This window comes from Lepidothrix coronata, unplaced genomic scaffold, assembly GCF_001604755.1.
Source record: "Lepidothrix coronata isolate B3197 unplaced genomic scaffold, Lepidothrix_coronata-1.0 Scaffold201, whole genome shotgun sequence".
NCBI lineage: Eukaryota > Metazoa > Chordata > Aves > Passeriformes > Pipridae > Lepidothrix > Lepidothrix coronata.
The window spans coordinates 1,410,326-1,426,173 of record NW_016690381.1 but is presented as its reverse complement, the minus strand read 5'-3'; the positions used below and the strand labels follow the sequence as shown (position 1 = coordinate 1,426,173).

The following is a 15,848-nucleotide window of genomic DNA, read 5'->3' as shown; positions in this document are numbered from 1 at the left end:
TGGTGTGGGAGACAGTCTGGACCCCCCCGCAGGGAGCTGCAGCTGGGAGAAATGCTTCCACCAAAGCCATCCTGCAGTGGGAAATCAGGCTTTTGAGGGCAAATGTTTCCAAAGAGGGGGGGAAATGCTCTCTGCTGAGATGTATGGTTTTCTCTGCTGGAAACCTGTACAAGTAGAGGGGTACCTGGGCTGGTGTGGGTCTCTGCTAGGGAGCTGCATAGCACAGTGGCTACAAAGGCTGAGCAGAGCCCAGCTGCCAAGGAGGTGGAGGTGTTACCATCAGCATCATTTCCTGATTGTTTTTGCTGGTGGTGGGGAAGAGAAGAAGCTGCCTGCACTGAGTGCTGGGGATGGAGGGCAGCGATGCAGCAAAGTGCTGCCTCAAGTACACCGAGCCACCCCAGGACCTCAGCAGTTCCTCACCTCCCCCTCTGCTTCTCCTGCTCTGCAGAGGGCCCCATCGATGTAAATATGAGCGAGATCACCATGGAGGACATCCACCAGTTCTTCTCTAAAGACCCTTCCATCAAGCTGGGAGGCCACTGGAAGCCGAGCGACTGCCTGCCTCGCTGGAAGGTAACGGGGAGCTGGGCAGCCCCGTGTCCCTGCTGAGTGGGGGGTGGACAGGAAGCCCTGGGCAGGCCTTGGGAAGAAGTTAATGGGAACATCTCTGATGTGCTGCAGCTTCAGAAGAATGATCTGAGGAGCTCTGAAATGTGGGGCTGCAGTGCCCAGGGAAGAAATGGTGAACTCAAGGGCTGCTTTAGTGTCCCCACTCCTGCTGTCCCCAGTGCTGGGCAGAGGTGACAAAGGGGCACTGCAGGCCTCCCTTTCACTCAAGGTGATGTTGAATTTTTCCAAAGCAACAATCCCTTAAAAAGTGAATAGGAAATTGATGCTGTGGGAGTTGAAAGGGTTTCAGGCTGCTCAGCCCTACATGGGAGAGCTGAGACACCTTGTTTAGTCCTGCTCCCCCTCCTATAACCCTGCACCAGCCAGTGCTGCTCCCCAGCCCAGGGGTCGGCAGTGGGAGCCACTGGTGCAGTGCAGTAAGAGCCGTGTCCTCTCCTCACCAGGTGGCGATCCTAATCCCATTCCGCAATCGATACGAGCATCTTCCTGTCCTCTTCAGACACCTTATTCCCATGCTGCAGCGGCAACGTTTACAGTTCGCCTTTTACGTTGTGGAACAAGTGAGTGACCCTGGGGTGGTTGGGGCAGCAGCCACTGGGGACGTGCTGCACTACGAACGTGTCTGCCAGCGTTCCAAGTGTGGCTCTGTGCCGTGTCCCAAGGAGTTTCCCTGCCAGAGCATATCTTTTAACCTTTGGCACGTTTAGGGGTCATGTTGCAATATGTAAGTTGTCCCGTTTCAGCCTATAAGTGGCACAGCTAGGAGATGTGCCCAGAAATGTCTGGTTTTATCTGAAAAACAGAGATACAGTGATTTGGTTTGTTGTTGGTTTATTTTTTTTTTAAATTCTGTTTTGTGGGAGTTATTTTTTTAAAGCGGCTTTGGACCAGGTATTTGCAGTTTAGACAGTGCTGCGTTGTTTTTGTGTATCCCTGCAGTAGTTCCAGGGAGCATCCCCTAGGCATGGAAATGCCTGACCAGAGTTAGACATTTCTTATTTGGGCAGTATCTAGAAGACTTCAGTCAATGTAAAACATGACTATCATTGGACGTGGACATGAACCTGTCACTTAAGCTGTTTGGCTCCATCCACCCAGTAAACATACCTCCATGTTCAGCTCTAGCTTAAAAAGATTGATCAAAACTGGGGATTTTTTCAAGTGTCTGAGTAATAAGACCTCAGCTCCTGTACTGTAAAGTGAATATTTCACTATTGGTTGATCTCACTAGTCTGCTCCAGTACATCACTTCCTTTTGTGGTGCGGATGTGGGAGCTGGTTGCCCTCTGTGGTTTTACAGACAAAGCTGAGAATGCACAAACTGTAGGGACTCCCCTTAAGAAGGAACTTTCTGCCTCCTAGGCTGGAAACCAACCCTTCAACCGTGCCATGCTCTTCAACGTTGGCTTTCGGGAAGCAATGAAGGACTTGGACTGGGACTGCCTCATCTTTCACGACGTGGACCACATACCAGAAAATGACCGTAACTATTACGGGTGTGGACAGATGCCGAGGCACTTCGCAGCCAAGCTGGATAAGTACATGTACCTGTAAGCAGTGTTCTTCCTCCCTGCTACTGTAACAGCTAAGGAGCCAGTGTTAGATTTTATTTATCTTTTTTAAAGGCAGAGGATGAATCTGGGTTTGTTCCCAGGCTTTGTGCAAAGGGAGAATGAGAGGGAATAGCAGAGAGCATCCGCATGGCCTGGGCTTTCCCCTTGGCAGGCGGGAGAGCTGCGGTGCCGGTGGGCTCTGCACTAACCCCTTCCCTCCTGCTCAGGCTCCCATACAACGAGTTCTTCGGGGGGGTGAGTGGCCTGACTGTCGAACAGTTCCAGAAGATCAATGGATTTCCTAATGCCTTCTGGGGCTGGGGAGGAGAAGATGACGACCTCTGGAACAGGTACGGGCTGGGCACAGCCAGTGTCCCTGGGCTCTGGTGGTGGCTCTGTGAGCTGAGCCTGGCACGTGCTGTGGGGGGACAATTGTCATCTTTGGCGCAGGTGCTGGGCTTGCTGTGCCTGTGTCCCCTGGGTTGGGGAAGAGCCATCCCAGCCGTGGTGGCTCTGTGGGAACAGGGGCCGCTCCAGCCTGCACAGGCAGTGGGTGGGAAGCAGAGAAGTGCTGGTTGGGAACTGGCTGGTTCTGTGCACATACCCCACACTGCTGAGCTCAGGCTGGTCATGGCTGAGCGGGAGCCCCGAGGTGCTGGGAGCTGTGTGCCCTGCCCAGAGCCCCTGCTGGAGTCGGGGGTCTGCACGGCTTCTCTGGGGGTGGGAAGGCTGAGCTGCACCGGAGCCCCAGGAGCACTGATGGTGCAGCCCTGGAGGTGCTGCCAGCACTGCAAACACAACTGGTGATTTTGTTGTTGTTTATTTTATTTTATTGTGTTTCTCCCCTTTCTAACGCAGAGTGCAGTATGCAGGCTACTCGGTGACTCGACCAGAAGGAGACACAGGGAAATACAAATCAATTCCCCACCACCATCGAGGAGAAGTGCAGTTCCTAGGAAGGCAAGTAAATTTTTTTAAGAATCCTAAAGCACTTCACAAAGAGTCTTTACCATGAAGGAGGCTCCCTGCAGCTGTTTGAAGGCAGTAACAGCCTGAACTCCTGAAGGAAATTAAGCAAGGGAGATGAAAGCAGAACATTGCCTGAATTCCTCCATTCCTACATTTCATACCCCACATCCCTGTGACAAGGGGTCCTTGCTTTGTGGCTTTGGCTGCCTGAATGCCATCCAAAAGGGGATTGTCAGCATGGCAAGCTGGGGCCCTGTCCTGTGTCTGCAGGGGAATAGGGGTGGATAAGGCCAGATGTAGAGAAGCTTCGGTGTTTCTCCAAGTACTGTTGGGACCATTTCGTCTTTTTTCTCAAAAAGATAAATTCTCCCTGGAGCTCTTCAGGAGGGCTCCAACCCCTTTGTCCCGGAGCCAGAGTTGTTTTGGAGAGTACAAGGCTTGACTGACTGCTTTTGCCTGAAGACCACAGTAGAATTTAAGTCTTCTGAAAACTGTGCAACAGAAAACCAGAGGAATACCTTTTTCACAAACAACTGCAGGAATTAACACTTGTAGATGATCTACTGGACAAGCAGTGTGAGAGCTCTGTTCTGCAGAGGGGCTCCAGGCTGCTACTGGCAGAGATTTCAGTTGTCTGCTGGTCTTTTTTTGAAGACTCATTTTTAGGGGAGTTTCCATTTGAGACTCATCTTTAGCCCTGCTTTTCATTTCTGTGTTGGACAGGATGCAGCCAGTCAGAGATGCTTCTCTCATTTTACTCTTGAAAAAGAGAAGTTGCTTCTTGGCTTAAAAAGCCATATTTAGTCAAACCCTTGGAGTGTAGCAGGCTGGCAGTGCAGTGGGATTGAGCTCTGCTTCCTGACACTTCCCTGGTCTCTTCCTGGCCCCAGCCAGGAGCCCAGGCTCCGTGCCAGCAGGAGCTGTGAGTCCATGTGGTGGGAGGGAAACATGGGGAGGGCAGAGTTCACCTGGTGAGCCAACAGCTGCACCCACTCTTACCCCTTATATTTCATCATGCTGCCCCTAAATGTGATTGAGGCTGTTTTTGTGCACCAGCTGTAGTTTCCTTCCCCAAACTATCAGTCTGTTACTTTTACTTCTTCGTCCCACATCCCTCGGACTAAAGCCATTAGTTCTGCTCTTGTTTGTGTCCAGTTTCTTAAAAGTGGACACAAAGTGGAAAGGACATGTCACCCATCAGCTGCGTTTCTCTGGGATGGTGTGGCTGGTGAGGGCTCTGCAGGATACCCAAGCTCAGCTCCCTCCTGGGAATGGGAGCAGGCTTCGGGCAGGAGTCACAGGTAGTTTTGGTAGCTGAGTGCCTGCTGGTGGCACAGCAAGCATTTTGCCCTTCATCAAGTGATGGACTTTTCTGGCATTTTCCAATATTTACCAACACTGAGTATTTAAAATGTGGTGGTTCCCTTTATTAAGGGCTCAGAAGTTTGTTGTTTTGTAGCTGCTGCTGGGACGGGCTCTTTGAAGGCTGTTCTGGTAGCAATGGGAGGAGTTTGCAGGGTGCTGTGGGACAAGTGGAAGTGACTCTGGCCTCTGGTTCTCGTTGCACAGGTACGCCTTGCTGAGGAAGTCAAAAGAAAGGCAAGCCCTGGACGGCCTCAATAACTTGAACTACTTTCCAAACGTCACATATGACGCCTTGTATAAGAACATCACTGTTAACCTGACACCGGAGCTGGCTCTGGTGCCCGAATATTAAGAGGAGAAAATAACTTTGCTCTGCCCTTCACCAAGAAAGCACCACGCTAGACTTTCTTTTCCAAGGTTTATCGAGGACAAGCAACACTTTGTCTAATGAAGGATCACAGTATTTTGGAGAATGAGGCTGAAAGTGCACGCACAAATTGCCCTAGCTGTACCAATCCAGCCCGACACCCGGGCAGCGAGCTCAGCAGTCTCTTAATTTTTTCTGCCACTTGCTTTCTGGGTTTCAGGACAACAGTTCGACCTGCTGCTCTCGTCTCCACATTCCTCCTCCAGCAATCTCTGGCACTGGGACTCGCCTCCGATGCGCTTTCTCCTCTGGGAAGCGGCTCAGCTGAGGGACTCTGGCTTCTTGACGGTGAACGTCGGGAGCAGTTTGGTTGGCAACTGCCCTGGTGGGAGATCAAACGACTTCTGATGCCGTTCTATGTCTGTGCGGTTTTTTAAATGACCTGCTTGAAGTATATACAACAGAATCGCTTCTTAAAGAAGTGTAAGTGTAAATATGCTGTGTAAATTGCCCCTTTTTATTTTTCTCCTATGGCTCAAGTCCAAGCTAGAGGTTTACATGCTGTCACCCATTTTAGTCCTGAGTTCTGTAAACACTTGTGTGTGCATCACTGTACTTGTGCAAGGTGTTCCCTTTTAAGCCAGTGAGACTGCTTGCATGATTCCAGCTGTGCATATGCAGAAATGTTTGTGGGACAGGGCCCTGAATCTTCTAGTGCAGTGGGTTAGAAATACAGCTGGGTCACTGCTCATTCCAGATACCACAGGGGTGGCTTTTTCCAGGGAGAGTGAGGAAATGGGAATATTTATGAAAAAATTCCCTCTTCTGTGACTTTTACAAGATGATGTGCAAATGAATCAAAAAGCCATATGGAATACAATCCCCTGCCTGTTGCTCTGTATCCCACGTGGCAAGTGTGAGCCTGGTTGCTCATGACTCCCATCCATGGTGCTGGGGGAGTGTGGCCCCCGGGCCGGCTGCCCCTGCCCACGTGCTGTCCTGGGGATGGAGCAGCTGCACAAGCCCTCTCCAGACAGCAGCGTCCTGCCATCACCCCCAGTGTGTCAGAATGGTGTGGGAGGTTGGTTTAGTCTGTATTTATTGTGTAAATCCAGCAGCACACTGAGGTGCTGTCAGAGCCAGGCAGTGCACAGGCAGTAGCACAGGCACAGCTGGCAAGGCAGAGGGTCACAGGTCAGTGAGAGGGAGAGACATGAAGGACACATAAAAACATGAGGACTGGGAACCAGAGCTTGGTCTGACAACCCTTCCAGCCATCCAATGCCATCCCCCCTTTCCCCACAGCTGCTGTGGGCAGACTGGGCTCCAGGCCCTGTCCCCAGGGACACAGTCCAGCCCTTACACAGCACTGACACAGCCACTTTCACTGGACCTCTCTGACTTAAAAGTAAATACATTGGGCGTTGTTTTGAGTTTGTATTTCCACACAACAAGGGTGGGTACTTGACCTCTGAAGTACTTTAACTCTTTTCATTGCGTTGTTTGCCTTCGGTTTCCTTAACTTCTCATGGTTTACATTGTTTTCTCAGTTCCGTGGACGTATGATCCCCATACGCATCTGTGGTGGGTGTGACTGCCCAGGGCATTCCTAACCTGTATCCAGAAAACGTTAGTTTAGAAAACACGAGTTCTTGTGTAGATCTTATCGGCCGGCATGAGAGGACAGCGAGCCTGCCCTTGAAAAGCGCTGATGAGTTTGTAACTTAGGTTTTAAAGTCTTTGAACTTACATGTGCTTTAAACTTGCTTCCCGAGGGAATTCGGCCTGGTTATTTATAGGCAGAGGTGAGGATTTGCTTTTTCTGGCGCATACAGCAATAAAGACTTTTGCTTCGGGATCTCGATCTCTTAATTCACGTGGACCCTTTCCGGATGCTGAACCCGCGTTGCCCCGCCCCTCTTTTCTTTCATCTTGAGACCTTGCTAGAAATCTGTCTTTGTTTAATGGTGCTTCAAACAAGGAATGTATTTCAACTAGTTCCAAGTTCACTACCCCGGAATCATGCATGTGTGTGTGAGTAGGTGTTAAACTACCTTAGTCGGGATCCTCAGCCTTCCATGTCCCTGACACCCGTCGCACCTTGTGTGGAACAAAAGCCGTTACCTCTGCTCAGAACTGCATTCTGCGGTTGGCACAGAAGGGTCCATCCCCAGCAGCATCCTCTTCGTTGTTCCTTCGTTCTAATCACGTTGAGTTGTTTTTGTTTTTTTTTTTTTTTTCCTCCCCTTTCTAAAATGTGGATTATCTGAAAATGTGCACTGTTACTCTTATCAGCTATGTCAAATACTGTATAGTAAATGTAACTTGTTAAAAACATACTGTCGAGCGCATGTGCTGTTATGGTGTAAAAATTCTCGTATTAAGGAGAACTTGTACATATTCTGGCAGCTGAAGTTCAACAAGGCCACTCGTTCGCCCCTTCCACGTCAGCACCGTCAGCCAGCCCTGCTGGAGGGCAGGTCCTGGGCGATGCTGATTTTTTTTTTTTTTTTTTTTTTTTTTTTTTTTTTTTTTTTTTAAAGTTTTTTTTTAATTATTTTGATTTTTTTTTTTTTTTAATGAGCCATGTGGGTTTTATTTGCAAAACTATTTATTGACAGTTAATTCTCTGTAAAGCTCTGCTTCTCTAAGGGAGGTACCGTTTGAGCAACGGCTGCGCACTTCGGGCCGCTCACCATCGGAAGTGGCTTCAAACTCTCAAGTAGCTTTCCATCATCATGGCTTTTGAGCTTACTGTTATGTTTTTAAGAGGTGCCGGGGGGACGTTTTTGCACTGAAGATTAGTGTTTTACAACACACACACACTTCTCAGCAAAGCAATCCTTTGTGTCATTACATTTATTTACCCATGTGTTTGTACATTTTTGTATTTGTTAATTTATGAATGATTTTTTCAGTAAAAAATACATATCCAAGAACACAGATTGCAGTGGTTGCTTTTTTTTTTTTTTTACAGGAGGTTGGGGTGTGCTTTTATAGTAGGAGGTGAGATCTGTAAGCCCAGAGGGGTGAGTGCTTCTGAGAGTTTGAGTGGAGAAGGGTGAGCCCTGGATGCTAGAGCTGGTTAGGAATTTCTCATTAGGGGTGGATAGGAATAAACTGAGTGTGAGATGGGGATGCTCCCCAAACTCTTCCTGTTCTGTAGGTGCTTAAGCCTTTTTTCCAAGCATCTGCTTCAGTGTGGTTCTGATGAGGGGGCTGGCTGCCTTGGGGGATTGTGTTTAGGAAGAACTTGGCTGAAGGTGATGCAGGGCTCGGGGATGGTAATTGGATTTTTGATCAACAAACCCAGGCAGACAGACGAAGCTTCCTTGCAGCAGCTTTAAAATATCTCTCTCCTGCTCTGCAGCATACAGGCATGCTAGAATAAATAGCTGGCAGCCCTGGGTTGTTCCAAGCCTTGCCTTTTTTTAGCTCTCCGTCTTCTGGGAAGCTTCCTCCCACCCGCGGCGCTGGGCTGGAGCCTGCGGGGTGTCAGGCTCCTTCCAGGCACTGCTGCCCGTCCGGCGAGGGCCTCGCTCCCCCAGCGCTCACAGGATCGAGGGGGGAGCCCGTCGGGCTCCTGGCCGTGCACTGGTGGGAGTTCCTGACCTGTTTGGGGAATCCCCATGGCCGTGGTCCTCCATGGGTATCCCAGCTGGTGGGGGGGGTTCATTGCCTGTGTCACCCCCGCGGTGGCTGGGCGGGGGCTGGAGAAGATGGAAGCACGTGGAGAAAGTTGGTGGTGCCCCTACACAGGAAGAACGAGAAGGGCAGGGAAGCCCCCAGCCTGTGTCCCAGGTGGGTGTGTGGGACCCCCTTACTGGGGCCAGCGGCAAACGAGAGCTGAGAGCAAACCCCCTTTGGTGTGGGCTGTGCCGGGAGGGTGCCAAGGAGAGGAGCCCTGCGAGGGACCGGCACGGCAGCACGGCTCCGGCACGGCCACCGCTGCCTCCCAGCAGCACAGAGCCCCGGCATTCCTCGGGAGCAGCCCCCGCTGCGGGGGAGAGCACTCCCGGTGCGGGCTGAGAACAGCTCAGCCTTCTGTGCTGCAAAATCCCTGAGCTTCTCTGCAGTGTGTAAAAAAAAAAAAACAACAAACCCAACCACCAGAGCAGGGGGTTTCTCCCTCTTCTTTCCCCCTTCATATCCGTGTGGCACAATCAAGCTGCCCGGGATGGCCTGGGCTGGCAGCCGGAACCACACACATGCTGTGGGGCATCCCTGCTGCCTGGAGCAGCCCTGAGATGCTGCCCAGGGGGATGCCCTGCTCAGGAGCTGGTGGAAAGGCTGAGCAGCTGGGTTGGGAGACAGTGCTGTGAGTTACCAGCCACACCAGAGCTTCGGGCCAACATGCCCTGGCTCTTGGCTTGGCCTCTCTCCCCCGTGCAGAGGGAAAGGTGCTGCCCCCCTACCAGGGGGTCCTGCTAGCCCCCAGAGCCTGGGGTTTGCTGCTCCAAGAGTGCTCTCCGTGGGAAGAACAAGGTGTCTCTGGATATTTATTCTTCTCTCTGGTGAGCAGTGTGACAATATTGACTGTTTTTCAAGAAGGGTTCTTGATAGTCAAGAGGTAAGGGGAGAAGTGAGCAGGAGCACCAGGGGCTCAGAGGATTAACCGTAGCTCTCAGGCAGCTGTCTTTAGTAAATCCTGCTGGGGAGGGCTTCCCAAAAACCCCTTTCCTCTGAAGGACTCTCACAGATACCTGGCCAAGGGCTGTTCTGCCACAATTGGTACTGACAGCAGCAAAGAGGGGGAAACCAGTAACACATCCAGTATCAGCTGGATGGAGCAAAGCAAACACTCCCCTGTGGGCATCGGGAACTCAGCTGGTCCCTTACCCCACTGACACGGCAGATGCCCCCCCCCCCGTTCTGGGGGGGATGCAGGACGAATGGGTGGGGGGGGGGGGCCGTGGTGACTGGGCCAAACAGGCAGGGCTGGTCAGCCGGGAAAACCACGGGATGCCTGGACACGCGGTTGAGAAATCGTCTCCATCAGCGCAGCCTCGAGCCACAGGGATAGCAGCAGGGAGCGGGGCCGTCTGAAGGCCACGGATGCGGTAGCACGGTGAGGACTCTCTTGCACAATCGCCCACATCGCTGGGGGCACCTGTGCGGCAGGTTCCCGGTGGCCATAAAACCGCGGGTCACCCTGCGATAGGTGCCTCGCTCCGGGGCCAACGTGAGCCGCGGCAGCGCCCCGCGACCCGCCCAGCACCAGGCAGACCCTCCGTGCCCTGCTGTGCCCCGGGAGGTGCCGGGGGAGGCAGTGCCTGCCTGGGAGCGGCAGTAAAACCAGGGACCCCAGCGCGGTCCGTGCGGCCACATCTCGGCCCTGCTGCCCTTTGCATTTGTCCTGAGACAGGCTGGGGACCCGGGATGGGGGTGATGCGGCCAACCTCGTGCTGCTCAGGAATACCTCCCGGGCATCCAGGCTCCTGCCTTCCCACCCTCATCCCAGCACTGCTCCCATTCGATTGTATTGCAGCAGCTAATCGCATTTGCTGGGGCGATGGCCCGGGATCCACCCTGGGTACATGTGCTGGGGGCTGTGCCGTCAATGGCTGCCTCCAGCACATGGCCGAGAGCTGATCCCTGAGCCTGAGCACAGCCCTGCCTTTGACAAAGCAGATTCATTCATAATTCAGAGCCGCTTCTGCAGCTGGAAACCTTTCACAGGTGATCGAGCTGAGAGGCTTGGAGGCGCCTGGCCTGGCTTCCAGTCCCAGGGCACAGTGGGGAAGAACACGCCATCCTTAACAGAGCTCATTCCTCGTGGGGTTTAGAGCGGGTGTAGAGGGGGTCGGGTGAGCCAGGGTCGGGCACTGTCCGGCACTAGGCAGGAAGGGAGCTCGGGGCTCTCTGCCGGGGGGCACAGCAGTGTTACTTGAACACAAGGTCAGCCCTTTCACTTGAGGGAGTTCCTGCCAAGCTGCTCTCTCTGCTTCAGTGCCGATGAAAGCACCACCCGCTCTGCACGAGGGGGCTACACCCCAGCCACGACAGGCACGGAGGGGCTGCACCTGCATCCAGACCTCTGTGAGTCAGGGTGTCCCGGGACGAGGTACAAAGGAGAAGCTGCAGAGGCAGCGCTCAGCCCCAAACCGGCCTGGGGGCGGTGGGGCAGAGCAGCCCTCAGGCCCTCCCAGCTGCAGCCCTTGTTTCAACAGGCTGCGAGCGGGCGGGTGCGATCCAAACCAGGCGCTGAGCGGTGGGGCCGGGGAGAACAATTAGTGCTTCCATCGTGATGAGGAGCCGTGCCCACGGGTCCTGCCCCGCCCAGAGGGGAGAAGGACGATGGGGCAGGGCCCCGCAAGAGCCCGACGTTGTCCCCTCGCCCTGGGAGAGGTGTTGGTGGGGCCGGGGGAGAGCCCCAGCCCGAGTGCGGGGACAGGGGATGCTCCTGCGGGGCCGTGCGGTGGCGGAGCGCGGTCCCAAAGCCCCACCTGGTGGCGGAGGGAGCGATCCCGGCCCCGGGGACACGCCAGACTCGCGTACCCCTCCCCGGGCACGGCTGCGGGGGCATCCCCGCGTGTTTCCCCGCGCAGGGTCCCTGTCCCTGGGGAACAGGGATTTCTCCTTGCTTGGGGAAGAAGTGGGTCCAGTTCCTGCAAGAGGGTGAGAAATTCCAGATTTTCAGAGATATCAAGTGCAGTGTGACAGAGAAGTCTCCAAGTGCCCGGGGGAGCAGCCGGCAGGGAAACAGCTGGTGGCTTTTGCTTCTTGACGAAGCCTGGACTTGAAGGTGCTCCCAGACATCTTTGTGACATGCTCCCGATTTCCTGGGGTGAGATATCCCTGTTTTTGCAGCTGTTACCTTCTACCAAGAAGAAACCATTGTAACTGTCTTCCAGCTGTTTCATCGCTTTCTTCTGCCCAGTGCCTGGTGAAGACCACCCTTCCCACTGCCTCTCCATGGAGCAGGTCTGGGCCTGCTGGGGATTCTCTTGTCCCATGATCAAAACCAGAGAAAGTTCTGAGCTGAAGAGAAATATTTGTCCTCAAACTCAGAAATTATGTTTCAGGTTTGTGCTATTTTACCCTTCTGTTTAATCCTTTTCTCTATTAATATTTATCAACACAACATTTTTCTTCTTTTAAACAATGTCAAAGCTTTGTTTTAAAGAAAAAAAAAAAAGTAGGATAATTTTTTAAAAAACTTGGACATTTTTCCTCTCCCCCTTTTTTCTTTCCCTGCCTCTTTTGGCCCAGACTGCCAGGTGTTGGACTGCACAGGAGGAGGTTGGGATGTAAGCTGGGACAATCCAGGAAGGCATTTGGAAAAGAAGACAGGTGTTTCTGCACATCCCACGAGTCTATCTTTAGAGGTTTTTTCCCTTGTGGGAAGTTTGCAGGGAACAACGTGTCTTTTGGAAAACTAAGGTGTCTTGAAGGCTTAACTTACTCATCCCTGCTCCCAAACCCTGTGTGAGCCAGTGGCAGCAGCTGATCCCTTGGAAATATCTTCTCTCCCTGTGTCCCACCAGGTGCAGTTCAGGATGTGGTGAATTTTTAAACCTGATGCTGGAGTCCTTTTGAGCTTGCTCTCCTCTTGAGACACTGCAGTCCATGTTTTGCTTTCATATCATGAACACTGCAAAGTCTGCCCGTGGTTTATGTTGGCAGGTTCCCACTGCCCTCATGTATCTGCCATGTGTGAGTTGGATGATGGGAATCAGTTCTTCGGGTTTTTCGTGTTCTTATTTGGTAAACTTGGGTTCATGTTTTGGGAAACTCATCCCAGTGCTCCCACATGACCTGTGGGTATAAAGCTACTCTGAGCTAATGCTCAGTGCCAGCATTTTTCAAAGCAGATATTGAATGAGAGAGGTTTTTAGTTAATATAAACCAGAGTCAATTTACAATGACAAAGTATTGCTAGATGTGTCAGGGAAGAGACAAGCTGCTGAAATGTTTGGCTAAAGTCAAGAACTGGAATGTTGTTCTTTGTTCAGTGATGTCCCAAAGCCCTGCTCAGGCAGGGGCTGCCTCTGCCAGCTCCTGGTGGTGTTTTGGGAGGAGGATGGAGACCAGCACTTCCAAACAGCCTTTGGCAGTGAGTGGTGGATAGGGCCCTTCTGAAACTCAGCTGCTGTTTTGTTGCTGGGGTTTTTGTTGTTTGGGATTTTTTATTTATTTAAGATATCGTGAGAATGGATACAGTTTTCCTGGTTGCTTTCCAGTGGCTCAAGGACAGTGGTTTCTCCTGCTGGGATTTGATGATCCTTATGGACCCTGACAGGGAACTCGGCTCTCAGATGTCACTGGTTTGGGGATTAGTGTGGTCTAACACACAGATATTTTAAACATTCTCAGCTTTTCTAAGGCAGAGCAGTGTGTGGGTGAACTGGGAAGTTTCCCTTATTCCCGGTGGGAATTAGCCTTTTTTTTTCTTCTGCCTCCCTGCCCCGAGCTGGCTCTGTGATAGAGCCGAGTGTGGCAATAGATGGCACTGCTGGGACAGGCTGGAGCCGCTGCCTCGGTGCCACGGCCCGACGGCCCGAGGGGCATCGCTCTGCTCACATCAGTCCCGGCTCCCTGTCCGAGCTGTGGATGCATAAACTGGGCGAACCTCGTGCAAAGTGGCTGGAGCAAGACTTTGCATTCCTGGCCGAATTTCTGCTGCAGCAAGACGTTATGTCAGCACCTGAATTTCTGCTTCTGTTTCCATGCAGGGCAGAAGGAGGCTGCCAGCATCAGAACACCTCTGGAAAGTTCTGTCTGAAAAGTCAGAGCAGCAAAGCAGCTGGGAAATACCCAGGAGTTCTGGGAGCAGGAGGGGTTCGTGCAGGTAGATCTGCTCAGCTGGGCAGAGCAGAACACGAGTCTCTCTTGATGCTCTGTGCCCCCAGATTCATCTGCAGCCTGTTCCCAAGCAGCCACTGGCCATCAGCCGGGTTTGCAAGTCCTCCTTCACTCTCACCTCTCTGTGGGCTGCAGGTTCCCAGCAGGGTTTGGTCACTGGGCTGGTTTAACCTAGATGTTACTTTCTTAATTTTCACTGAAATCCTGTGATTTATGTGCTTTGAGGCTGGCTTAGGTTGCTTGGTGCATACAGAACCCATGAAGAGACCCATGGCCACCATGAACTGTAAAAGCACCTGGGGCAGAGCAGCCCCAGGGCTATGCAGGTAAAGCCTGGTTTCACAGTGTTGGGCTCTCAGGATTCAGCAACTTAGGGTAAAACTCTAGAGATTCCCGAATAATAGGTGTTGGGTGCTTTTGATTTGCTTCCTGGGCAGCAGAGCTTTATTTGTGTTGGAATCTGTTTTGTGGAAGTTACTGCTCAGACCAGGGCTGTGGTTCCCACTATGCTGCCCCTGCCTAGGCCAGGTCCAGACCCATAAACAAGCTGGGAAGCTCCCAATGAGCCAGAAGTCTGGGGAAAGAGGGGGAGGGCTGTTGCCTGCAGTGTCATTAGAAAGAAAGCAATTCAGCCCCTTGAAATCATCTGCACTCTGGTTATCTGCCTTCATAATATCCCAATTGCTGGGGAGAACCTGATTTAAGACTGGCACTGAGGCAGGTTGCTCTGCATCACATTGGTTCTCCAGCACTTTGTTCTTTTTTCATTTGACCTCAGCAAATGCACCTTCCCAGATGACTTTGTGCTGCACAGGAGATGAAAACACACTCCCATCACAAGGCAGACTTCCTTGCTCTTCCACAGCCCCAAGGTTGGCTGGCTCTGTGACCTACAGAGAGATAAGAGCTGCTTTATTCTTTCTCATGCATGACCAAGTCAGCTCACCTCCAACATGAATGATTGAAGACCCACGTGCATTTGTAATGACCATATTCTAATTAAAAAGCAACCCCCTCCTTGAAAATTTAGGCAGCTGAAGTGGCATTGTGCTTACCAACAAATAATTAATTATTTATATGAAATGCTCTGCTCTTTAAATTACTTGGGTTTAATGTACTGCAAAGGCATTTGCAGTATCGATAACAATGCTATTTTGCTTCCACTTAATCATCACAATTTTATTTATTTATTTATTACCAAGAACAAAAATACCCCAGCTGGTCCATCTGATACTGTGCTGCACCACTGACGGGCTGCTTTTCCTCCCAGTCTTGTGTTGCAATAGTTATGGTTTTGCTGTAAAGAGGCTGTTTCACAGCCCACTGTAGGACTTGGTGCTGCATGTGAACCAGGATGGTGGCATTTGTCCACCACAGTGCACTTGTCACCATGGTGGTGCTGTCACTGACCCATGTGCTGCTTTATGGGAGCTCTGCTGGTTCCAGTTCAGCTATTTGAACAACTCTTGAGTCCTCTCAGGTGTTTGTTGTTAATGGTGATGTAGTCCCTGTGGTTTTTTGGCTTCTCCTATTTCTCCCAAAGTTCAAGCAGTTCAAGGTGAATTAGAAAAACTGACTGGAAGCAGAGGACAAGCTGCAAAGCTGATCCTTGGGTGTAGCCAGGGGGTCTGGACGATGCAGCACTTCTGGGCTGGTGTGCCTCTTCTGCATGTTTTGGTTACCAATAACTCTTCATTTTCTCTCTTTTTCAACTATCAATATTTTTTAAAAAACATCTGCCATTCAAATCAGTTGGGATTCAAGCTGCCCTGTTGCTCAGCATCCTCCCCACTGGGATCGATGTGTTGGTGTTAATGTGCCATTAACTCCAGGACAGGCAAGACCATTTGGCAGGAGCAGCTTAGAAAGCCCGGAGTTGATGGGCTGCGGGAAGGTGTTATTGCATCACAGCCATTTCTAAGTGCAGGGTCGTGCTCAATAGATTAATAACAGATTTGCCAGTTTAAGGTGAAGTGACATCTGCTGGAAGAAAGTGGAGCAGAGACACGTGAGTGCTGCTGCTGGGACACTGAGCTCCCAGGCTGGGGTGGCCACGGAAAGGCAGGTTGAGAACTGCTGAGTGTGTAACGTGAGGTGGGTCCAGGGTGACACTGAAAACCTTTGCTGCCTTCTGAATTACCAGACCTGATTCCAGT

At 51.7% G+C, this 15,848-nt stretch overlaps 1 protein-coding gene across 1 annotated transcript in view; it reads left to right on the top strand.

Annotated features, from left to right (window-relative positions):
- B4GALT5 (beta-1,4-galactosyltransferase 5) overlaps positions 1-7,823 on the top strand; it is a 34,287-nt gene extending 26,464 nt beyond the window's left edge. The window contains exons 4-9 of the mRNA XM_017832358.1: positions 452-576; positions 1,077-1,193; positions 1,996-2,183; positions 2,414-2,536; positions 3,045-3,146; positions 4,725-7,823. Coding sequence (XP_017687847.1) covers positions 452-576; positions 1,077-1,193; positions 1,996-2,183; positions 2,414-2,536; positions 3,045-3,146; positions 4,725-4,872 — 803 coding nt within the window. The 3' untranslated portion in view covers positions 4,873-7,823. The remainder of the gene's footprint in view (positions 1-451; positions 577-1,076; positions 1,194-1,995; positions 2,184-2,413; positions 2,537-3,044; positions 3,147-4,724) is intronic.
- Positions 7,824-15,848: the final 8,025 nt, after the last annotated feature.